Below are 18,337 nucleotides of genomic sequence, written 5' to 3' on the forward strand. Positions count from 1 at the left end.
AGGTTTGAAGGGGAAGCGAATCCCGCTGGTGTGCGGTGGGAAGACGAGCCAAGGCCGGCGAATTATCAAATGCAAATTACCCAATGAAGCGTGGACATGCTTAAATACACGGTGGAACACCGCTCACCCACGATCATGTGATTGCTTCAGGCCCAATTCCGTTGCGGTGATCATGCTTTTTTCTAGGTTAGATAACTCTCCCGCGGCAGTGACATGGGCAAAGGGGTGCCTAACAACGCATCGAATCGGTCTACCATCGACCAGATGCCCTCAACCACGGTTTTAGAGACACGATCCACTGTTTCGGCTGTCAGCACTTCACATGTGAGACTTCTTATTTCCTTGCGTGCAGCCCACTGGCACCCGAAACCTCAAGCTGAGCACCCGTTTCCCCCCCTAACTGCACGTTTACCAGCAGGCGGAGCCTACTGGCTCCCGGCCAACACCTTCTGAAGACCTGCCTCGGCTACAATTCGAATACAGATGGTGGGCGGTAGCGCTCTACATCATCTTCCTCATGTTTTGTAATCTATGTAAGGGCGACCTATCCATTTGTGTCTAGGACGACCTATTGATGTCCCTTCCTGAAGTGTTCCCTTGCCTGGTTTTCTATCTCATTCGAATATGTGCGCAGTCCTTTGTTCCATTTATCAGCTCGCGCCTCCTGACCACCGTCAAATTTTCTAGATGGAAAGAAGATTACCTTGCGGACAAACATTGGCATCTCTTCAGCCTCGTTGGGCCTCTCCTCATGCTTTGATGCTCCTTTCCGTCTGTACAAACGTGAGTGTCCCCCATACGAAATGTATTTCCGGAACACTTAGTCTCGGCACTTTCACGTGTTGGTGGCGTGGGTTCCCCTCGGCGTTTCCGGGTCTTAATTCGGGCGGTGGCTGTTCTCGTTGTCCATGACAGTCGTCCGGTTTAGACAGCGCTATGGACCGTTAAACGACGATGTGTTTTGGCACGCAGATTTTTTCATGTGGGCATACACAATCTGCCTGTTCACTTTTGCTTTCCCGCTGGCTATCGCCCCGGCCCTCAATCCAATCGCTCTGTGCGTCCCCTTTCTCGTTCGTGGAGCACCCTGACAAATAGCCTGATCTTAATTCATAGAGATTTCTTCCTCATGTCCACAACACTCCTCATAACTCCTTTCGGTGTGCTCCTCCTCGCCACCCTCATCCCATTCCGTTCTGGTGTCCCCTTCTGGCTATCCTCTGACCCACCCTACACGACGCCCATTAAACCAGGAATCCTTTACGTCACAGAAGACATAGGGGCAGTAGACTTCACCCTGGGTAGAACTTACCGTACCCAAATTCACGCTCGCTATGCCTCAAGTCCACCTTTCCGTCGATTAATGTACATCCTTACATGGTACTTCGGTATAGCATGTCTACTGTTCATGGGAATAACAGCTGCTGTCGTATGGGGCGCCAAGGGCGGAGACGATAAACCAAGGTTCGGAGGAAGTGGATCTCAGGAGGAGGATTTGAATTTTAGGTTCGGGTGGGTGCTCGGGCAGGTGTTTTTGTGGGTAGGGGCGGTTGGATTAGGGTGTTGGGGGATTGTGAGGTGGGGATTGAAGAAGGAGCAAGAGTGGTGGGATAGGAGGGGGTTGGTAGAGAAGGAGAAGTCGGGTGGGGAAGGGAGTTGAAGTGACGTAGTTGATGCCTGGTTCGTGCATATTGCTCCCCTTTTAGCATTTTGCGTCGAGTTTCTTCATGACATTTCTTGTGGCATGGCGTAGCATGGGATATTCTCTTTCCGCATACTGCTGGCTTTGTCCTTCTGGAATTCTTTGGATTTTACTATCGTGGCGAGATCTGTGTATCGCATTATGATACAGTGCGCATTGAGGACAAGGATAATTGAGCCGAAGGAACACGTATGGGAACTAGGGAAAACGATGCAAAAGTTTCAAGCAAGCGCATAATGGTTCTGTAGTGGAAGTTGTTAGTCCAACCGACCCCAAGTCTTGGGAAATATAGCAGACCTCGTCTGTGGTTGCATAGATGTGACCATTCTCCGTCAACCAATCGATCGCCTCGCTAATTTGTTGTGCCACATCAGTACTACCTTGTGTTGGCAGTTGACCCCTGATACCCTTGGCGATATCCAGGAAGCTAATCCCATCCTCGGAGGCATTCGCGGCATTGGCTTTCATCCATAAGTGAACGAGTCTACCGGCATCGCTGAAGTCTTTATAGAAGTCTCCGCTCAGCGAGGACGAGGGGTTCGCTGCGGCTGAATATTGAGATGGAACGCCCCTAGCTGTGCTGGTTTTATCGCCTGCTGCTGCTGACGCCCCGGGACCTAACATTGAAGGGGAAGGTCCATATTTCGAGTACAAGTGAGTGTAAAGCGCATCGATGTGGTGATAATAAACTTCATTCATGTCTTTACTTGGATCATGGATGTCTTTCGCTATGGGAATAACGACGAGCGCGTTTATGGTTCTTTTGTTGTTGAAAGATTTTACGTGTCCGATGATACGGACCCAGGAGTTGTCCTCGATGCTTGGATTGAGCGGGTCTCGGTCCTCGTTTGACTCGATCCATCTGCGGGCTTCGATGCGGCCTGTACCGTCGTAGACTGTGTAGACATGGTGGGTGGTTTGGATGATCGAGGAGAGGACCATTGCCACAATGACGATCTGAGATGAAAATATGAATACGCAATGAAGGGTATAGAACTAAGTGTACGAAACTTGTGTTGGTTCAACTCCTTCGAAAGAAAACTCAGCGTCCGCGTGGGATTGGACAGCATCATGGATTTGCATGATCGTTACAGGTCGCAACGAATAGCCGTGTTTCTGCATCATTTGAATCTCTTGAATTAAGAGAAATTGGGCATGTGTCCTTTGAAACAAACCAACCTTACCCTCCCCTCCACTGTCTTGACTCCCGCTGGGTAAATATCCGCCTCCGCCTCCACTGCCTCCACCATTGTAATAAGGTCCGGTGTTGCCGAAATCTAGTGAAAGCACGCGCCAACAAGAAAGTTAAAATTTTTTGGGGGACGGAGGGGGTCATAATATGCATATAACGCGCGAATCTCGTACCAGACATTGATGGTTTTTGGATGAACCGAACTAGAACGCGAAGACAGGAGGGATGAAAGGTCAGATGATCGAGTTTGGTGAGTGGCAGTGCCCAGGCTCTTTTTCAATTGAATTGAGAAACCCGATTTTTTCGAGCGTTCTTCAACGCTAACTTTGTTGCCCACCATGTCGGACAACGACTCCATGGATTTGGACTCTATGGAGCCAGTGATGCAGCCCAGGAAGCCGAGGATTCGAGTAAGTAGGTTTTCTGGACAAATCTGGGGTAGGCCATTGAGATGAGTCTAATCATCAGGGCAAATCCTATGAGAAACGTTTGCAAGATGTTCACCTTCCGTCTACGATGCTTGATACCCTGCTAGATGAGGACCTACCAGTGAGTTTTTTATGGCCACTTGCCGATCGAATCTGAATACTTTCCTCGTATGCAGGAAGGGTCCTCCCATTTCCAATACCACCTTGCACATCTTCGACAACTCAGCTTGGGGTCCATGTTCACAGAATATTCGAGGATTGTTTATCCTCTCTCCAGGTCTATGCCTTTACTTGTGTTGAATTGGAAGGCTGTAGGCGAAGCTTGGATTGAAGCAATTAAGGGTACAGAAGAGTCAAAGGAGCAAGGCGAAAGTTACAAGCCGTTATTCCGGTATGTTGGTGACATCTTATGTGTGGCGTATGAGCGTTGATCTATATGGCTCGACATCGTAATGTTTCCTCCACCTGTGCCTTTAGGCTGCTTCAGGCTTATATTTACGACCTCCGTTCGATCATTCAGCCTCTTTACAATCCTTTTCTCAAGACACTTCTATCACTGATTTCGCTGAGGCTAGATATTAAAGTTCTGGCTGAGCTGATGGCTTCATTGCTTTCTCTTCTCAAATTCGTTCTCGTCCCTAACCTTACACCTGAATTGCTGGATGAAACTTGGGGGGAGTTCGTTGGGGCTTTTCAGAGGATAAGAGTCGATCATTCTAGGATGCTCGGGGAAGTATTGGGTGCTATCTTAAGGAGAATGAAGAGCATCGATAGGAAGAAACTCAACACGTTAATGTTTAACTCTTTGCAAAAGGATGACACACCTCGATTGCGGGACGCTCTTGCTTGGCCATTTATCTATGCGTGCCAGGTAAGTTGAATTTTTACGAGATTATTGAGACATGTGTAACTCAGACAGCAGGGTCCGCAACATTCACTGCACACATCCTCGAGCCAAATCGTCTCGGATTTACTCGACGTTCATTTATCATTGTCATTGTCATCGCAGACGTCTATCTTGGGTGACACCGCTGAGGAGGGATACTCCCCATTCACAACCGAGAATGCAACTGGCACACTCCTTCGCCGCCTCCTTTCGTCGCTTGCCCACCATGTCAAGGACGCTGCTGCCTACGAGTCGGCATCTGTTTCTGTCCTTGACGCATTCGTTAAGGAGGTGGAAGGTGCTACAGAGTCGGATGCTGATGCCTCACGACTCGTTGCGATGTTGCGAATAACAACCATCCCGGTTATGGTATTGCAGGGAGCCAGGATGCAAGGTGTGTATCGTGTGACGTTTATAGCAGAGCGGAATAAATGACCCCGGGCCTCTTACTTTCCTCTAGCATCCCAATTACGAAAAATTTTGGAAGCACTTTGTCAAGTTCCGCAACAAGTTGTTTCTGCCCACAAGGAGGATTATGGGAACCTCATAATTGCAGTCTTGTCGTCTTCCTCTAGCGAGGTGGCGGTATGGCTGCCAAAGAATCTGGGGAAGCGCGCAATGGAGAAAGTTTGGGAAGTGCGCCTTTTGTTGTGTTTGGCAGACCAGAATTTGTGCTTAATTTCATACACAGGATCCTGTTTCTGGTCTCCAATTTTCTGGGGCTCTAGCCGAAGCGGGATGGGATGGCTGGAAAGCCATTGTACTGCCAGAACTAGCCAAGTATGCCGCTTCTTGAAGCGATATGCTGATGGTACTTACCCCCATCACTGTAGGCACCTACCGGTAGCACTCTCTTCGGGTGGAATATCTTCGGATGTCGCATTAAGAACGCTCATATATCTTGTTGAGAACAACCGTCTCGACACTAATTGCCTTCCCAATGGCTCTCAATGGTGGGGAAGCATAACGGATTATTTCAAAGAAAGATTAAAGAGTTGGACCCACAATGTAGAGAATGTGAGTTCGCTTGGCTGGGCGTAGCGATGTCTCTTCTCTGACTTGGTGTTGACTCATGATGATAATTGCAGACGACACGACTCATTGCAATAGCCATTTGTGTGAAGGCACTCCCGGCATCCGATCGTGATGCTGTGGCAACGCTGTTCGTCGATATCATCGATTCCATTCTTTCGCTGTCAGAAGTCGATTACCATGCGAGGTTCTTGGAATCTCCGTTCAATGAGGCCCTTGTGGTCTCAGTATCTTTTGCTACTTTAGCTGGCATGGATAGCGATGCAGTGCGATCATCGATCCTCCCAAAGTTGGATCGTTGGTTAGAGATCATCACGTCTTCATGGACATGGAGTCCGGATGTGCTGAACTCTATCCATATCCTTTGCAAGGATGTGTATGTCTCGCCCAAAATTCCTTGCTATACCTTTACTTTATGCTAATTCTGCATTTTAGTAATCATAAATCAACCATCCAGCAAGACGTCTTATTTTCTCGACTTCGCCCCTGCATCATGTCACATCATGCTTTCCGAAGAATTAGAGCCCTGCACCTTCTCTTCTACAACGCTAACTTGAAAAATGATTCCACGTCAAATTCTGTCTCGCCAAGCTCCCTTTTACTCCAATCGATGATTGCCGCCGATGATTCCGTTCTGGAGGTGTCGGCGGTTCGAGAAAGGATCTTTCGAACAACGAATGTCGGCGCCACAATTCGTGATGACGCTGAGGTTTCGGACGTACAGCTCGCTGGCATGTGGCTTCTTGGTGAGTCCGTAATCTCGACTACTTAGATCTTACGTTTAATCAAGATGCCCCTCGCCGCAGCTCAGCTGAAGGTTAACCTGCAGCCGCTATGGAAGCCGACGGTGGAGAGTTTTGCGTCTCTGATGGAAAGGTTTCCAGAGACTCTATGGCAACTCAGTTTCAGCGTGTTGAAACTTGTCGGAGAATCGGTGGAGGGGCAGGATCCTTCCCTGGATCCAGTTCCAGTGTGGTCCGAATACTTTAAGGACCAGGGTATCATCCGAGAGTCAATTTTCCGTGATGATCAAAATACATGGACGGATTCAAGTGCGCACCGCTTGGTTGGTGTTGGACGTCGATGGCGTCAACAACTATCCCAAGTAGTGACGATGAAACTACCACTCGTGAGTATTGCTAGGGTCGTTTGCCTAGCCGTATGTCGCTAACCTCGGTGAGTAAGGGTTATGGGGAATACGACCGTCTCGACCTGGAAAATTTCGAAACTCAGATTCTTGCCATTTTCGCACAAGCCTCCACTATCGCCAAAAAGTATAGCTACGAACTCTCTCCGTATTCTCTTTCAGTAATGCGGTCGGGAACGACTTCACACCGGAGGTTGAAGGCATACCTCTCAATGATAGCCAAGCTACCTAATCCAAGGACTCTCCACTCCTCATCCGAGCTGTACTCCTTCTATTTCTCTACCGTCGCAGCTCCGAATCATTACCTACAGAGTGTTGCACTGGATTGCATTCTGGCCCATCGGCCGCCAGCTATCTCGCCGTATGGAGAACGATTGCGCAATGTCATCGACGAAACCAAGTGGCGGGATGAGCTATTGTCTTTCAAACTTGACAGGCATATTGAGCCTGAACATCGTGCTGAGTTTGTGCACCTGCTTATTTGCCTCCTTTACCGTCGGTTGGTGGAGAAAAGAGCTCGGCACTCGAAGGGGAAGAGGCCTGTCGCTGCATATGGGATGCTGAATACCTGCACCAGTGCTGAACTTCGTACACTAGTCAACCTTATGCTGCGACCTTTTCCCATGAGGATGGACTCATCCTTCATTGACGCATTTGAATTTCAGGGTCTGGGAGATGCCAATCTTCACAAACAATCGGCATTTCTTGATCTCCTCAGCGATGTACACAAGTATTTGGGTGCTCATATGACCGATCACTGGCCGGTCTTGCTTGGAACGACCCTGGAAATAATAAACAACGCTGAGCGCCTTTTGTCAGTGGGGACATCTGCAGCTGATGTTGCGGAGGAGGAAGAGGAAGAAGAGCCGGAGGCCGCCCTCGATGATGACCAACTCATCGAGACGGAAACTCAAGGTGGTCTATCCATACAAGACTTGCCAGCCCAAGGATCCAGCGGACTTCTGCGGTCCGTACGCCAGAAAGGATTGAGGTGTTTCAACAGCTTTTTCGTATTGACCAACGGCCAATTTGATTTCCTACCATATATGGGTTCAGCATTCCAGTCCTTTATCATTCCTCGCATTCGCGCGATTGGCGAGAACTCTCGGGTACCTATCCTGTTGATAGATGTGCTCTTGACGTTCTCAAAATCTCCCCTTACTTCACGCTTCTTAGTTGATTACGATGCAGACCTTCTCCCTACAGTTTTTCAATCTTTGGATCGCCCCGACACGAAACCCATGGAGATCATGAAAGTACTTGATCTCGCCCAAGCCGTGGTTGAACACGCGGTCAGCAATCCTCGTTTTGCTGAAGATGCTTTGCTTCCAAATGTGACCTACCTAATGGAACGGCTTACGCACTTGGCCGCGCGCCGCTCAAGCAGTTCTTCTATTGTGGAGCGTCAGTTTGGTATCTTATCGTCGTTGTCCCCGTTCATCCAGGACCCAAGTCAGGCGGAACGTCTCTTTCGTCTTATTCTTTCAATGCTCTGGAAATCGCTTCCAGAAACACGCCAGCTCAGCCTAATTCAGATTATGGAAACACTGGTACAGTTTGTTCCAGATTGTCAAAATATGAGTAGTCGGCTTGGGAATGATGCATTTCAATGCATATCGAGGTTGTTTCAATCTTCGTGCGAGCGTACCACACGAGACGCATTGGTGGCAGTGTTTCGACAATTATGTGGCGGGGATTCGTCATTAGAGACTACTGCAAAACTGGTCGATGCACTCAATTCATACCTGAACACAAAGGATATCCCGGACTTCGAACGAAGACTCAATGCATTTTCTACCATAAATGAGGATGCATATCGTTCTTTATCGCATACAGCGTGGCTTCCAATTTTGTACAACATGCTCTTCTTCGTCGAGGATAGACACGAATTTTCTATTCGTATCAATGCCGGTCTTACACTACGCCGCTTTATCGATCGGACCTCAGCTGAAAGTGACCAGCATCGCGGTAAGATTCTGCACCTGGCCCTGCCCCTCGATCATCTCTTCTGACCCTTATAAAATAGATAATCCATTCACCCCCACGTTTAGATCCATCATCTATCCCTCTTTGTGTCGAACTATCCGCTGCAAGACTGAGAATGCCAGGATGGAAGCCCTGAAAGTCATTGGGCATGCAGTTGAAAAACTGTCAGGGATCCCGTTCCTTAAAGAACTTCAACCACTCATTGGTGACACCGGTAGAGACAGCTTCTTTCACAATCTGTATCATTCCCAAAAGCAACCAAGGATCCGTGCGATTCGGAAATTAATCACTCAAAGTGGTAACATCCGTGCTACCACTATCTCCGCTCTCCTCTTACCATTATTATCACACTTCCTCGATGTGAACGCGGATCGCGATGTTCAAGACATGTCAGTTGTCGCTTTCGGTAGCCTATCTCGCAATTTAGCCTGGGATCCGTACCTTGGGCTGATTGAGACTCGCTTGAAGGATGCGAGGCTGTGTAACGCTAGAAAACGTGGCGCAGCGAAAATTCATTTGCGCACTGTAAATGCCGTAATAGACAATTTCCCGTTTACCTTGGACGGGGTGACGGACGAAGGGGAAGATGAGGATGCAGACGGGGAGGGAAATGCGGAAGAGGGGGATGCAGAGAAAGACGAGGACCATACTCGAAAGTCCCAGCCTGACCTTCGAATTGCGGATGCGATTACGGGACGTTTGCTGCCCGCTCTTTTTCGTTTTATGGACAAACGGGATCCGAAGGACAAGACACCGTTCTTCGTTGCCACGAGCATTGTGCGCATGTGCAATAAGCTTCCAGAGACCACGCGGCAAACACATGCTGCACGGCTCATCACGATCTTGAGCCAAGCCCTGAGGACCAAAATTGAGCCGATAAGGGTGTTCGTCAGGGCGACTCTCTGCCGCATTTCCACAATGCTGGGAAACAGTATGCTGCCCGTCCTTTTCCGCGAACTGCGACATGCTCTAGTGCGGGGCTCCCATCTTCATGTCCTTGCGCATGTCACCCATACGCTTCTTTTCCACGTTACGTCCCGAGAACATGCACAGTCATTTGGGAGTCTAGATGCCGCCACGGAGGCAGTTGCCCACATCGCTTTTGAGGTAGTTTTTGGCCAGTCCGCCGAAAGGTCGGAGTCCGAAGGCCTCAGGGCAGCCTATCGAGAAGTTCTCGGTGCTGTGCCCATGGGCGTGCAGTTGTTTGGTATCATGGCCCAGCAAATATCATCATCAAAGATCCGCCCCCTTCTGGAGCCTATTCGAGCCTTACTTCATGAAACGGAATCCGGGAAAATACTCCAGAAAATTGACGAAATTTTAGGACGCATTGCAAGCGGGCTAAATGCAAATAAATACCTCACTCCCACCGACATTTTGTCTTTGTGTCATACCCTACTTACCCAGAACGCTCAGTTCCTGCGAGGGAACGTGGTAAATCCTCCAAGCGAAAAAAAGAAGAGCGATGTCGATGTTCAACTCACACGACACGTTGCAGTAGTCAAAGATCTCTACTCGATCAACTCGCACAAGTTTGTCGCCCTCGGCTTGAATCTGTTCAATGCGGCTACCAATAGATTTGATATCAAGGATCTAGACATCTGTTCTCGTTTAGATCCCCTGGTAGTAGCGATCAGCCCAACGCTTCATTCGCCTCACAATGTCGTCTTACTTCCTTCTTTGCGGGCATCAGCCACCATCTTACGCTTCCCTCTTCCAAGTGTCTCCGACCACCTGCAGGCCTACGTACAACAAATTCTCCTTATTTGCAGAAAAGACGGTTCGACGGAGTCCGAAGTTGTCCAGATGGCTCTGCGAACGATCGCTTCCGTGATGCGGGACTGCCCCGAGTCCGTATTCGAAGAAGCGGATATTTCCTTCATACTGGAACTTATCGCCCCCGATCTTGAGGAGCTTGATAGGGAAGACGCTATCTTTACCATCTTGCGAGCTATTGTGTCACGTAAATTCGTGGCGCACGAGATTTATGACATCATGGACAAAATTGCTGAGCGCATGGTCACCAGCCAGTCCCAGCATTCCAGGAGCATTTGCCGAAAATTGACCTTGCAGTTCGTGCTCGATTATCCCCATGGTACAAACAGACTCAAGAATACCATGACGTCGCTAGCCAAGAATTTGTCTTACACGTTCGAGAGTGGCCGGATTTCTACATTGGAGCTCCTCCTCTCCCTATTCTCCGTGATTCAACTATCTTTGCTATGTGAATATGCGGAACTTTTCTTCCTCGCCCTCGTTATGCTGCTCGCCAACGATGACTCCTCGAAATGTCGGGAAAAGGGTGCCATGGTGATGAAGGTCCTCCTCCAGCGGTTGGACGAGACGATTCTGAAGTCCGTGGCGGTTCATCTCCAGAAGTGGGTCCAGAAGACCGCACAACCTTCTCTCGTACGAACGGCCGCGCAGATCTACGGTATCATTGCTGGTGCTCCTCGAGTTATCAGAACGATCGGTGGCGCTGATTTCATCGTTGACGACCTGAACGGATTGCTAGTGGCAAGTGCATCAACCTTAGGTACCTTCGAGTCTAGATGGGCTGAGAGGCTCGACGTTTCTGAGATGGACGTATCAGGCTTAGAGTGGCAAGTGCCATACCAAGCCTTGACGTCGCTCAACAATCTTGTTCAGCCTAAGCGAACTCCCAACGAGCCCCAGAGTGTTCCTCCGCACATCGACGATATTCGTTGGAATAAGGTTACAGACCATCTTCTTTTCCCTCATGCCTGGGTACGCCTGGCTTCCGCACGGCTTCTTGGGTCGCTCTTCAGCGTGTCGCCTATTGGCTTTCCAGATCCCTCTCTTCCGTCTTCTCACCCATTGTCCCGTGAAGGATCAGTCGATATCGCAAAGAAATTATGCCTTCAACTGAGAAGCCATCACCTTGATGACAAGCTTGGTCTTCAGATTGTTAAGAATCTATTCTACTTGGGGCGTTGCTTTACACATTGGCCACAAGAACAGCGTCAGGACTCTGCCACGGATACCCAAGACTCGCAAGTACCCGGGGAATTGACAAAGGAGGATGATTCGAAACGCGTGGTGTATCCGTTGCCGTGGCTTTTCTCTAAGCTGTCGTTCCAGGCTCGTAGAGCGTTGGACCGGAAACGGAGTGGGAAGGTCAGTTGTCTATTCCTATATGACGTACCAGTGCAATCTTTGCTAAAATGTCAACAGGACCCATCGGAGCATCATATGTCCTCTATCCTCAAGTGGTTCGCGGCCATGGTAGACTTTATGTCCCCGGATGATGTCGAGAAATATCTCAACGATATCCTGAGTCCGCTCTACCTCGTGATGAGGACTGGAGCACGGAACGAGAGGATGGGTGAGTTGTCGTCGTTCGTTATTGGTCCGAGAAAGGATGCGATTCTCATTCTTTGTTCCAAACAGTCGAGCTCAGTGAAGAGCTGCAGGATATGCTTCAAGCAAAAGTTGGGACAACCAAGTTTACCAGAATCCGCAACAGCGTCCGTCAAGGACTCCCCAAGTTTGGTGCAGGACGGAAGGCGACAGTGGTTTGTGTCATTCCCACACCTATATAAGTTGAGGTTGCACCAATTCTCACCCCTTGATACAGAAATTGGTCGTTCCCAAAAAGAAGTTTTTGAAGAGAAAACGTGATAGTGAAACGTAAGCTGAGATTTTTGTTCTATTTGTAGTACTTGCTGATTGTTGTTCAGTTACACAAAGATAACGCGTCACCCGTCGAAAAGAGCCCGATTCGGTTGAGGAATTGCTGCGCTCCATATCAATCAAATAGCATTCCTCACATACTACTAGATATACTATATCTTTTTGTTTTAATTACATCGACTATCACATCAAACCATCCGTTCTTCAACACCTTGGAAGTGTGTTATTCTTGTTATCCACCCTTGGGGACGTACAATTAAGCATTAAGGATCCCATTCCGCGTTTAGTTTTCCCATGGATGAAGTTACGTCTTCGCAGCTGGGTTGTCCAAATTAACCTCTTCCCTATGTCCCAAATGTCGTAAAGGGCGACTGTAATCGAATATTGAAATCCTTTGGGCATGAACTGAATGCCTCTCGATGGAGGGCCCGTCGCGAGTCGGAGGGCAGTGTTTGTGTCGACAACTTTGAAGACATGCTACGTAGTTCCAACTTAGTGAGGCGGATTAGCAAGCAAGTGGCGCACAGCAATTGAGTTGGTTATCGCGTCAGGCGGCGTCCACCAGTTTGAAATTGACCTGAATTTGAATCATCACAAGGTTCCGAGCCATTCATCGGCTGTAATTACAGCGATTTGGATGAGGTTGACTAGTTAGTGGATGATCATTGGACTATGCGGCCCGTCATTCAATCGGGCGCGCCGCTTACATATTGTTGTAAGGTCGCCCAAGTATTTATGATACCCCGCCGCTCCACAACCACTCATCGTTGGCTAGTTTTCTTTATTTAGTATCTATCACTTGTCCGACATTTCTCCTAATGTCTAACATCTGTGACTTTTATAACAGTTGTCGTTACAATTACATAGCATCCCCGCTGAGCTATGACCGACTCGTGACGAGGACTGGCATCTCTAGCTTTAAGGCAGAGGTTATGATAGTTGGTGAACAAACAAGGATCGAACAGGTAAGACTTTGGCCGGTTATTGTCCGCGAGGAAGGACGGCTCGCTGCGAGATTAAGTAAACAGAGGCAAATTGCTCCTCGAGATGGAAACGAGCCAAACGAAAAGAATCATCTCAAGACCTTTGCACGGACGAGTAACCTTGGGGAAATGCGCCTGGTTCCAATGGAAGGGACTTCACGGAGCATCCGGTGCGTAGCATCAGTTAGGATTGTATTCCAAACCATCGAGCCGTATTGTAAATTTGTAAGTATATCGATGCGTGCATGCTGGGTACACGTTCGCAGAGAGGCCGAGCACTGTGGAGTAGGGTATTCGAAAAAGTATTGGGTAGTCAGGAACCCATAAGAACATCGGTGCAGGATGCGGTATACATGTTTGCATGTATGATAGTCCATGCACCGCTTATGTCTAGTCATCAGTAAACGTACAGCCCGAACAGACCGAGACTGGTAGGAAATAGGAGGAGCAAAAGCGAAACTATCGACGACGACCTATTCCGCGGGGTTGTCGCCATGTGCAATAACTGATCAAGTCGTCGTGCTTGTTCGGAACTTTGAGTGGTATGACAGAATCTGGCTGTGCTGGGGAGGAAGCTCGATCGGATAAATGTACATGTGTGGTGCGGTGATAACTGCAGACCGACGTTTTTTGTGATAGTGCGTTGGATTGGGGTGGAATCAATCGTTGATCGATTGACCCACCTTTTATGTTCCTACCTTTGGGCACTTGGAAAAGACGGCAGCTGATTTGTTTCACCGTGACAACGACCAGGCCTCTCATCACGATCATTATAGGCCTTCGTTATTTTGTTAGTACGAGTCTACGACTTGTCCTTTCAGCATATCAACCGTAATAAACCAAACCTTCCTATGTGGGTTCGAAACGTTAATCGTTCGGGGGCGATTGTTTCGAATTCACTACATGTGTGCGGATGCACCTGGCACCTTATACCCAAGTCGGGTCGTACTTTGGGTTCGGAGATGTCCGTGTGCGCCACTGAATCCTTCCGCCGCGTTGGATATACAACGAGTTCATTCATTAGAGTTCCACATTATGCAGAGTGTGTCCAACGAGAGCCCGGACAGCCATCTTCATGAGAAATACTACATAGGCATCGATGTGTAAGCTATCTCACTTTCCTCGAAGGCGCAACACCGGTAGATCAACCGACACTGTTTGTTCCTTTCGATCAGGGGCACTGGCTCTGCCAGGGCTGCCCTCGTGAACCACACTGGAAAAATCGTCGCCACTAGATCAGAACCAACGAAAACGTTCCGCTCCGCAACCGACTCTAATATCTTTGAGCAATCGACTCCCGACATTTGGCGGGCGATCTCTATCTGCACACAAGACGTTCTAAAGCAATCGGGCATCAAACCAAACCAGGTCAAGGGATTAGGATTTGACGCTACTTGTTCATTGGCTGTTTCAGACCTGCAGGGGGAGCCCATCACTGTCACTGTCGGAAACGAGCTCGGGAAACCCGGTGACAGGAATGTGATCCTATGGGCCGATCATCGTGCTCATGCAGAAGCTCAGCTCATCAACTCCTCAGGATCGGACGTACTCAAGTATGTGGGCGGCACCATGAGCGTAAGACTCATTGATTGACGTCCATCTCATGATTCCAAGCCTGACCTGACTTTTATTTTTTTTTAAGCTCGAAATGGAGATCCCAAAGACGCTTTGGTTAAAAAATAACATGCCACCCGAACGGTTCTCCCAATGTCAATTTTTTGATCTTCCCGATTTTCGTACGTGCCCTTCCTGTTGATTCACGAGCTCAATGAATTAAGTCATGCACCCAGTAACATACAAGGCCACATCTAACCACAGCAGGTCATCCTGCTCCTTGGTCTGCAAATGCTCCTACGTCCCACCGCCAGCAGGGAAAGGCTGGGATGACGAATTCCTCACTAAAATTGGCCTCAAGGAACTTGTTGATGAGGGATTCTTGAGACTGGGAGGCTTTCCTGGGAAGGACGGAAGTGCAATTATGACTGCTGGCCTCCCTGTTGCGAAAGGTTTGACCAAAAAAGCTGCTGATGAACTCGGACTACTTGAGGGTACCCCTGTCGGGAGTGCTGTCATTGACGCGTGAGTGCATCTTCATATCTTCGTCCAGTCAGTGGGACCCTGAAGCACCTGGAATACACCCTAGGTACGCAGGGTGGATCGGTACAGTTGCGGCGCGGTACACAACTCGTAAAGACGCGAAGGAACTCAGTGCACCGGTTTCGCTGTCAGATTCTCGTCATCGATTGGCTGCAGTGGCGGGAACAAGTACATGCCATGTTATTCATGTGAGCCGACATTACACGTCCTTGCATGGATGATACCAAAGCAAATTTTGTCAGAACCCGGATGGAATCTTCGTTCCTGGAGTGTGGGGCCCGTACAAGGTTCGCAGGATCAATCCCGATTTTTTTTGGTCATCTTGGGATACTAGAATATTGCGCGGACAGAACGCCGTCTTTCCTGGCTGGTGGATGAATGAGGGTGGACAGAGTTCAACCGGTCAAGTAAAAAAAAAATTCAACTGGGGATATATGCAATGGTTCCTATTGAAGATAATACTTGTTGTTTCAGCTTATCGATTTCGTGATCACGAATCATCCAGCTTACCCCGAACTCGTTGAAATCTCAAGGAAAACCGGGAAAAATATTCATGTCATACTGGAAGAAAAGCTCGTGGAACTGCAAAGGGAAGCTGCCGAGAAGAAGGCCGCCAGACTTGGGAAAAAAGTGGAAGAGATCGATTTCGGGTTGACGGAACTAACGAAAGACCTACACTTCTACCCGGATTTGCACGGTTAGGGGGTCAGTCAGATTGTGTACGGATCACTCCTTGCTGATAGATTATCCGGAATAGGAAACCGTTCTCCACTGGCTGACCCCGAGATGCGAGGATCCATCGTTGGCTTGACCCTTGACAATTCGCTAAATGACCTCGCGTTGAAGTTCAACGTCGCACTCGAGGTAGGAGTAGTTCACAGTCCGAAGGGTATTTTGAGCTGAAAACATGATTCACCCAGGCGATTGCCTTGCAGACGCGTCACATCGTCGACGAGATGAATGCAAGGGGTTACGACATTAAGGGTATATTTATGAGCGGTAAGTAAAGTGGAAGTTATGCTTCGGGGGTTCCACCCCTTTTCTCATCATCAACGATTTCAGGTGGACAAGCAGCAAATCTCGCTCTCATGAATCTATTTGCGAATGTCTGTAAGATCCCCGTTATTCTACCTCACTCCTACAGCGCAGCTGTTGTAATTGGCTCCGCAATGCTGGGGCGTTATGCTGCCGAAGTCCACGAGCAGATAGGAGGGAAGGTCTTTTTCATCCAGGAGGAAATCGAGAGAGTAAGCGAAGAGAACAAGGAACGACTTTGGGATATCATGGTGAGTGCGGACTTTCGATGAGTAAAAAAAAATTAAATTAAATCTTGGGGACTGTCGCAGGTTGAGATGACTCAACCTGGAATTCAGATCGTCCCTGGGGGTACTGACCGGGAGAAGAGGTTGCTGGAAGCAAAATACAAGATCTTTCGGGAAGCCATAGTGATTCAGAGGAGGTGGCGAATGGAGATGGCTGAGGCATCTAGTGACTAAGGGAGGGATGACTGCTCCGACAGCCGGGTTTCATAGTCAAAAACATGGACTCTGGCCTCTGCAATAGGTGGGTCTGTTAGATAGCATATAGACAGCATCGAACCAATAGCCACAATTTTTCAAAGATGACTGTATTTTCTGATTGGTGGATTTGCAAACCTTGAAGTCGACAAGCTCAACCTCGGTCATGCACAGCCACTGGGCATCGTAAGCCACCTAAATGAGGAACAATGGTTGAAAATAACCATGAATGGTAGGTGGCCTTTCGGATTGCTTTCTTTTGCAAGGGCCTCGGTGTGTCATTAATGTTGTTGAGAACGCTGCACGGGTCCTTGTTAGATTTTCGGGGATTCTCACGGTCGCAACTTCACGTGATCGCGACTCTGACCCCCCCAACCTTCGCCAGCAACGTTTGAACGTGAGTATCGACTTTTGGCGCATATCTGCATCAGTTCTCGTGTATGTAGCCTCACCGCTGTCCATGGATACCTCACTTGTCGTACTGGATGGACGGATTGACATGGATGCACTAATTTTGATCTGGATGCACTTTTGATTTGGAATCTTCCTCGTTCGCTGACTGAACACGTTTTTGTCCAGTATGGGTCGCGTCATTCGTGCTCAGAGGCGATCTCACGCCATCGTACGTTTGTAGCATTACAAGGATGACTGAAATATTCCTGATTCCTAACTCGCACCCTGATAGTTCAAAGCCCACACCCACCACAACAAAGCACCCGCACGTATACGCACCCTTGATTATGCTGAGCGTAATGGGTACATTCGTGGACTTGTAAAGGAAATCATTCATGATCCTGGTCGGGGAGCTCCTCTTGCCCGTGTCGTTTTCCGCGATCCTTACCGATACAAACTCCGAACTGAAACATTCATTGCCACCGAGGGTATCCACACCGGCGCTTACGTTTACTGCGGAAAGAAGGCGACTCTCTCCGTAGGGAATATCCTTCCTGTGGGCAACCTGCCCGAGGGTATCGTTATTTGCAACGTAGAGGCCAGGCCAGGTGATCGCGGTACGCTCGCCAGAACATCGGGCAACTATGCTACAGTCATTGGTCACAACGTTGATGATCAAAAGACCCGTATTCGCTTGCCGAGTGGTGCCAAGAAAACTATTTCCAGCCGGGCTCGTGCAACTATTGGCATTGTTGCAGGTGGCGGACGTATCGACAAGCCATTATTGAAAGCAGGGCGGGCCTACTACAAATATAAAGCTAAACGCTACACGTACGCTCCCCCGATTTTCATTTTCTTAAATGCAACGTTGTTTCTGACGTACAAATTCCTTCCAGTTGGCCTCGCACTCGTGGTGTTGCCATGAACCCGGTTGATCACCCTCATGGTGGTGGTAACCACCAGCACATTGGAAAAGCCTCGACAGTACCAAGAAGCGCAGTTCCTGGTCAGAAAGTCGGTCTCATTGCCGCTCGCAGGGTACGTTTGCTCCATGCCCCTCATTGCTTATCACTCACGTTGATCTGTTTCTCCAAAGACTGGTCTGCTTCGTGGTACGAGCAAGAAGAAGGATCACTGAGCTTATCGTATTCCGCGTTATTTTTCCTATGGCCCACATTGGTGTATCGTAGTTTTGCATGCCCCCTACATGATCTTTCATACTATGCAATCTTCAGAAGCTCCGCAAAATACTATTAGTGTCTCGATACTTTGATTCAGCCTGGTGATGGCGAAATCGCTGCAGCTTATTATACTCTGTAT

General features: G+C 48.7%; 6 protein-coding genes across 6 annotated transcripts; 5 read left to right on the plus strand and 1 right to left on the minus strand.

Moving 5' to 3' along the window:
- The first annotated feature begins 139 nt into the window (after window positions 1-139).
- Window positions 140-1,919, plus strand: EI90DRAFT_3082297 (uncharacterized protein). The gene is made up of 6 exons (XM_039061997.1): window positions 140-324; window positions 416-533; window positions 591-626; window positions 688-783; window positions 916-1,057; window positions 1,117-1,919. Exons 1-6 carry the CDS (start codon window positions 214-216, stop codon window positions 1,658-1,660), a joined length of 1,047 nt encoding a protein of 348 aa, XP_038909997.1. The 5' UTR covers window positions 140-213; the 3' UTR covers window positions 1,661-1,919.
- Window positions 1,901-2,974, minus strand: EI90DRAFT_2940862 (uncharacterized protein; the record flags this gene model as incomplete). Its single annotated transcript, XM_039055260.1, has 3 exons — window positions 1,901-2,659; window positions 2,714-2,818; window positions 2,882-2,974. Coding segments are annotated over 3 exons (957 nt in total), but the record flags the coding sequence as incomplete, so codon positions are not given.
- Window positions 2,975-3,163: 189 nt separating this feature from the next.
- EI90DRAFT_3158359 (uncharacterized protein) lies at window positions 3,164-12,397 on the plus strand. Its single transcript, XM_039066171.1, has 17 exons — window positions 3,164-3,304; window positions 3,363-3,443; window positions 3,499-3,713; window positions 3,800-4,193; window positions 4,245-4,602; window positions 4,669-4,844; window positions 4,900-4,988; window positions 5,042-5,225; window positions 5,297-5,616; window positions 5,676-5,986; window positions 6,047-6,369; window positions 6,426-8,355; window positions 8,414-11,511; window positions 11,569-11,719; window positions 11,785-11,909; window positions 11,972-12,024; window positions 12,075-12,397. The coding sequence occupies exons 1-17, from the start codon at window positions 3,233-3,235 to the stop codon at window positions 12,121-12,123; spliced, it is 7,929 nt and encodes a 2,642-aa protein (XP_038909999.1). The 5' UTR covers window positions 3,164-3,232; the 3' UTR covers window positions 12,124-12,397.
- An 87-nt stretch (window positions 12,398-12,484) lies between these two features.
- EI90DRAFT_2682182 (uncharacterized protein) lies at window positions 12,485-13,403 on the plus strand. The gene has a single exon (XM_039053457.1). The coding sequence runs from the start codon at window positions 12,846-12,848 to the stop codon at window positions 13,335-13,337; it is 492 nt and encodes a 163-aa protein (XP_038910000.1). The 5' UTR covers window positions 12,485-12,845; the 3' UTR covers window positions 13,338-13,403.
- Window positions 13,404-14,045: 642 nt separating this feature from the next.
- Window positions 14,046-16,603, plus strand: EI90DRAFT_3132656 (Pentulose kinase; the record flags this gene model as incomplete). The annotated part of the gene is made up of 12 exons (XM_039064491.1): window positions 14,046-14,113; window positions 14,186-14,585; window positions 14,653-14,746; window positions 14,801-15,089; window positions 15,154-15,295; window positions 15,350-15,394; window positions 15,458-15,514; window positions 15,582-15,804; window positions 15,865-15,971; window positions 16,028-16,106; window positions 16,170-16,393; window positions 16,454-16,603. The coding sequence occupies 12 exons, from the start codon at window positions 14,046-14,048 to the stop codon at window positions 16,601-16,603; spliced, it is 1,878 nt and encodes a 625-aa protein (XP_038910001.1).
- A 373-nt stretch (window positions 16,604-16,976) lies between these two features.
- On the plus strand, window positions 16,977-18,202 carry EI90DRAFT_2682371 (ribosomal protein L2). The gene is made up of 4 exons (XM_039053458.1): window positions 16,977-17,246; window positions 17,310-17,848; window positions 17,914-18,055; window positions 18,114-18,202. Exons 1-4 carry the CDS (start codon window positions 17,205-17,207, stop codon window positions 18,153-18,155), a joined length of 765 nt encoding a protein of 254 aa, XP_038910002.1. The 5' UTR covers window positions 16,977-17,204; the 3' UTR covers window positions 18,156-18,202.
- The last annotated feature ends 135 nt before the right edge of the window (window positions 18,203-18,337 follow it).

Source organism: Cantharellus anzutake (genome assembly GCF_015039405.1).
Source record: "Cantharellus anzutake strain C23 chromosome Unknown EI90scaffold_91, whole genome shotgun sequence".
Taxonomy (NCBI): Eukaryota; Fungi; Basidiomycota; class Agaricomycetes; order Cantharellales; family Hydnaceae; genus Cantharellus; species Cantharellus anzutake.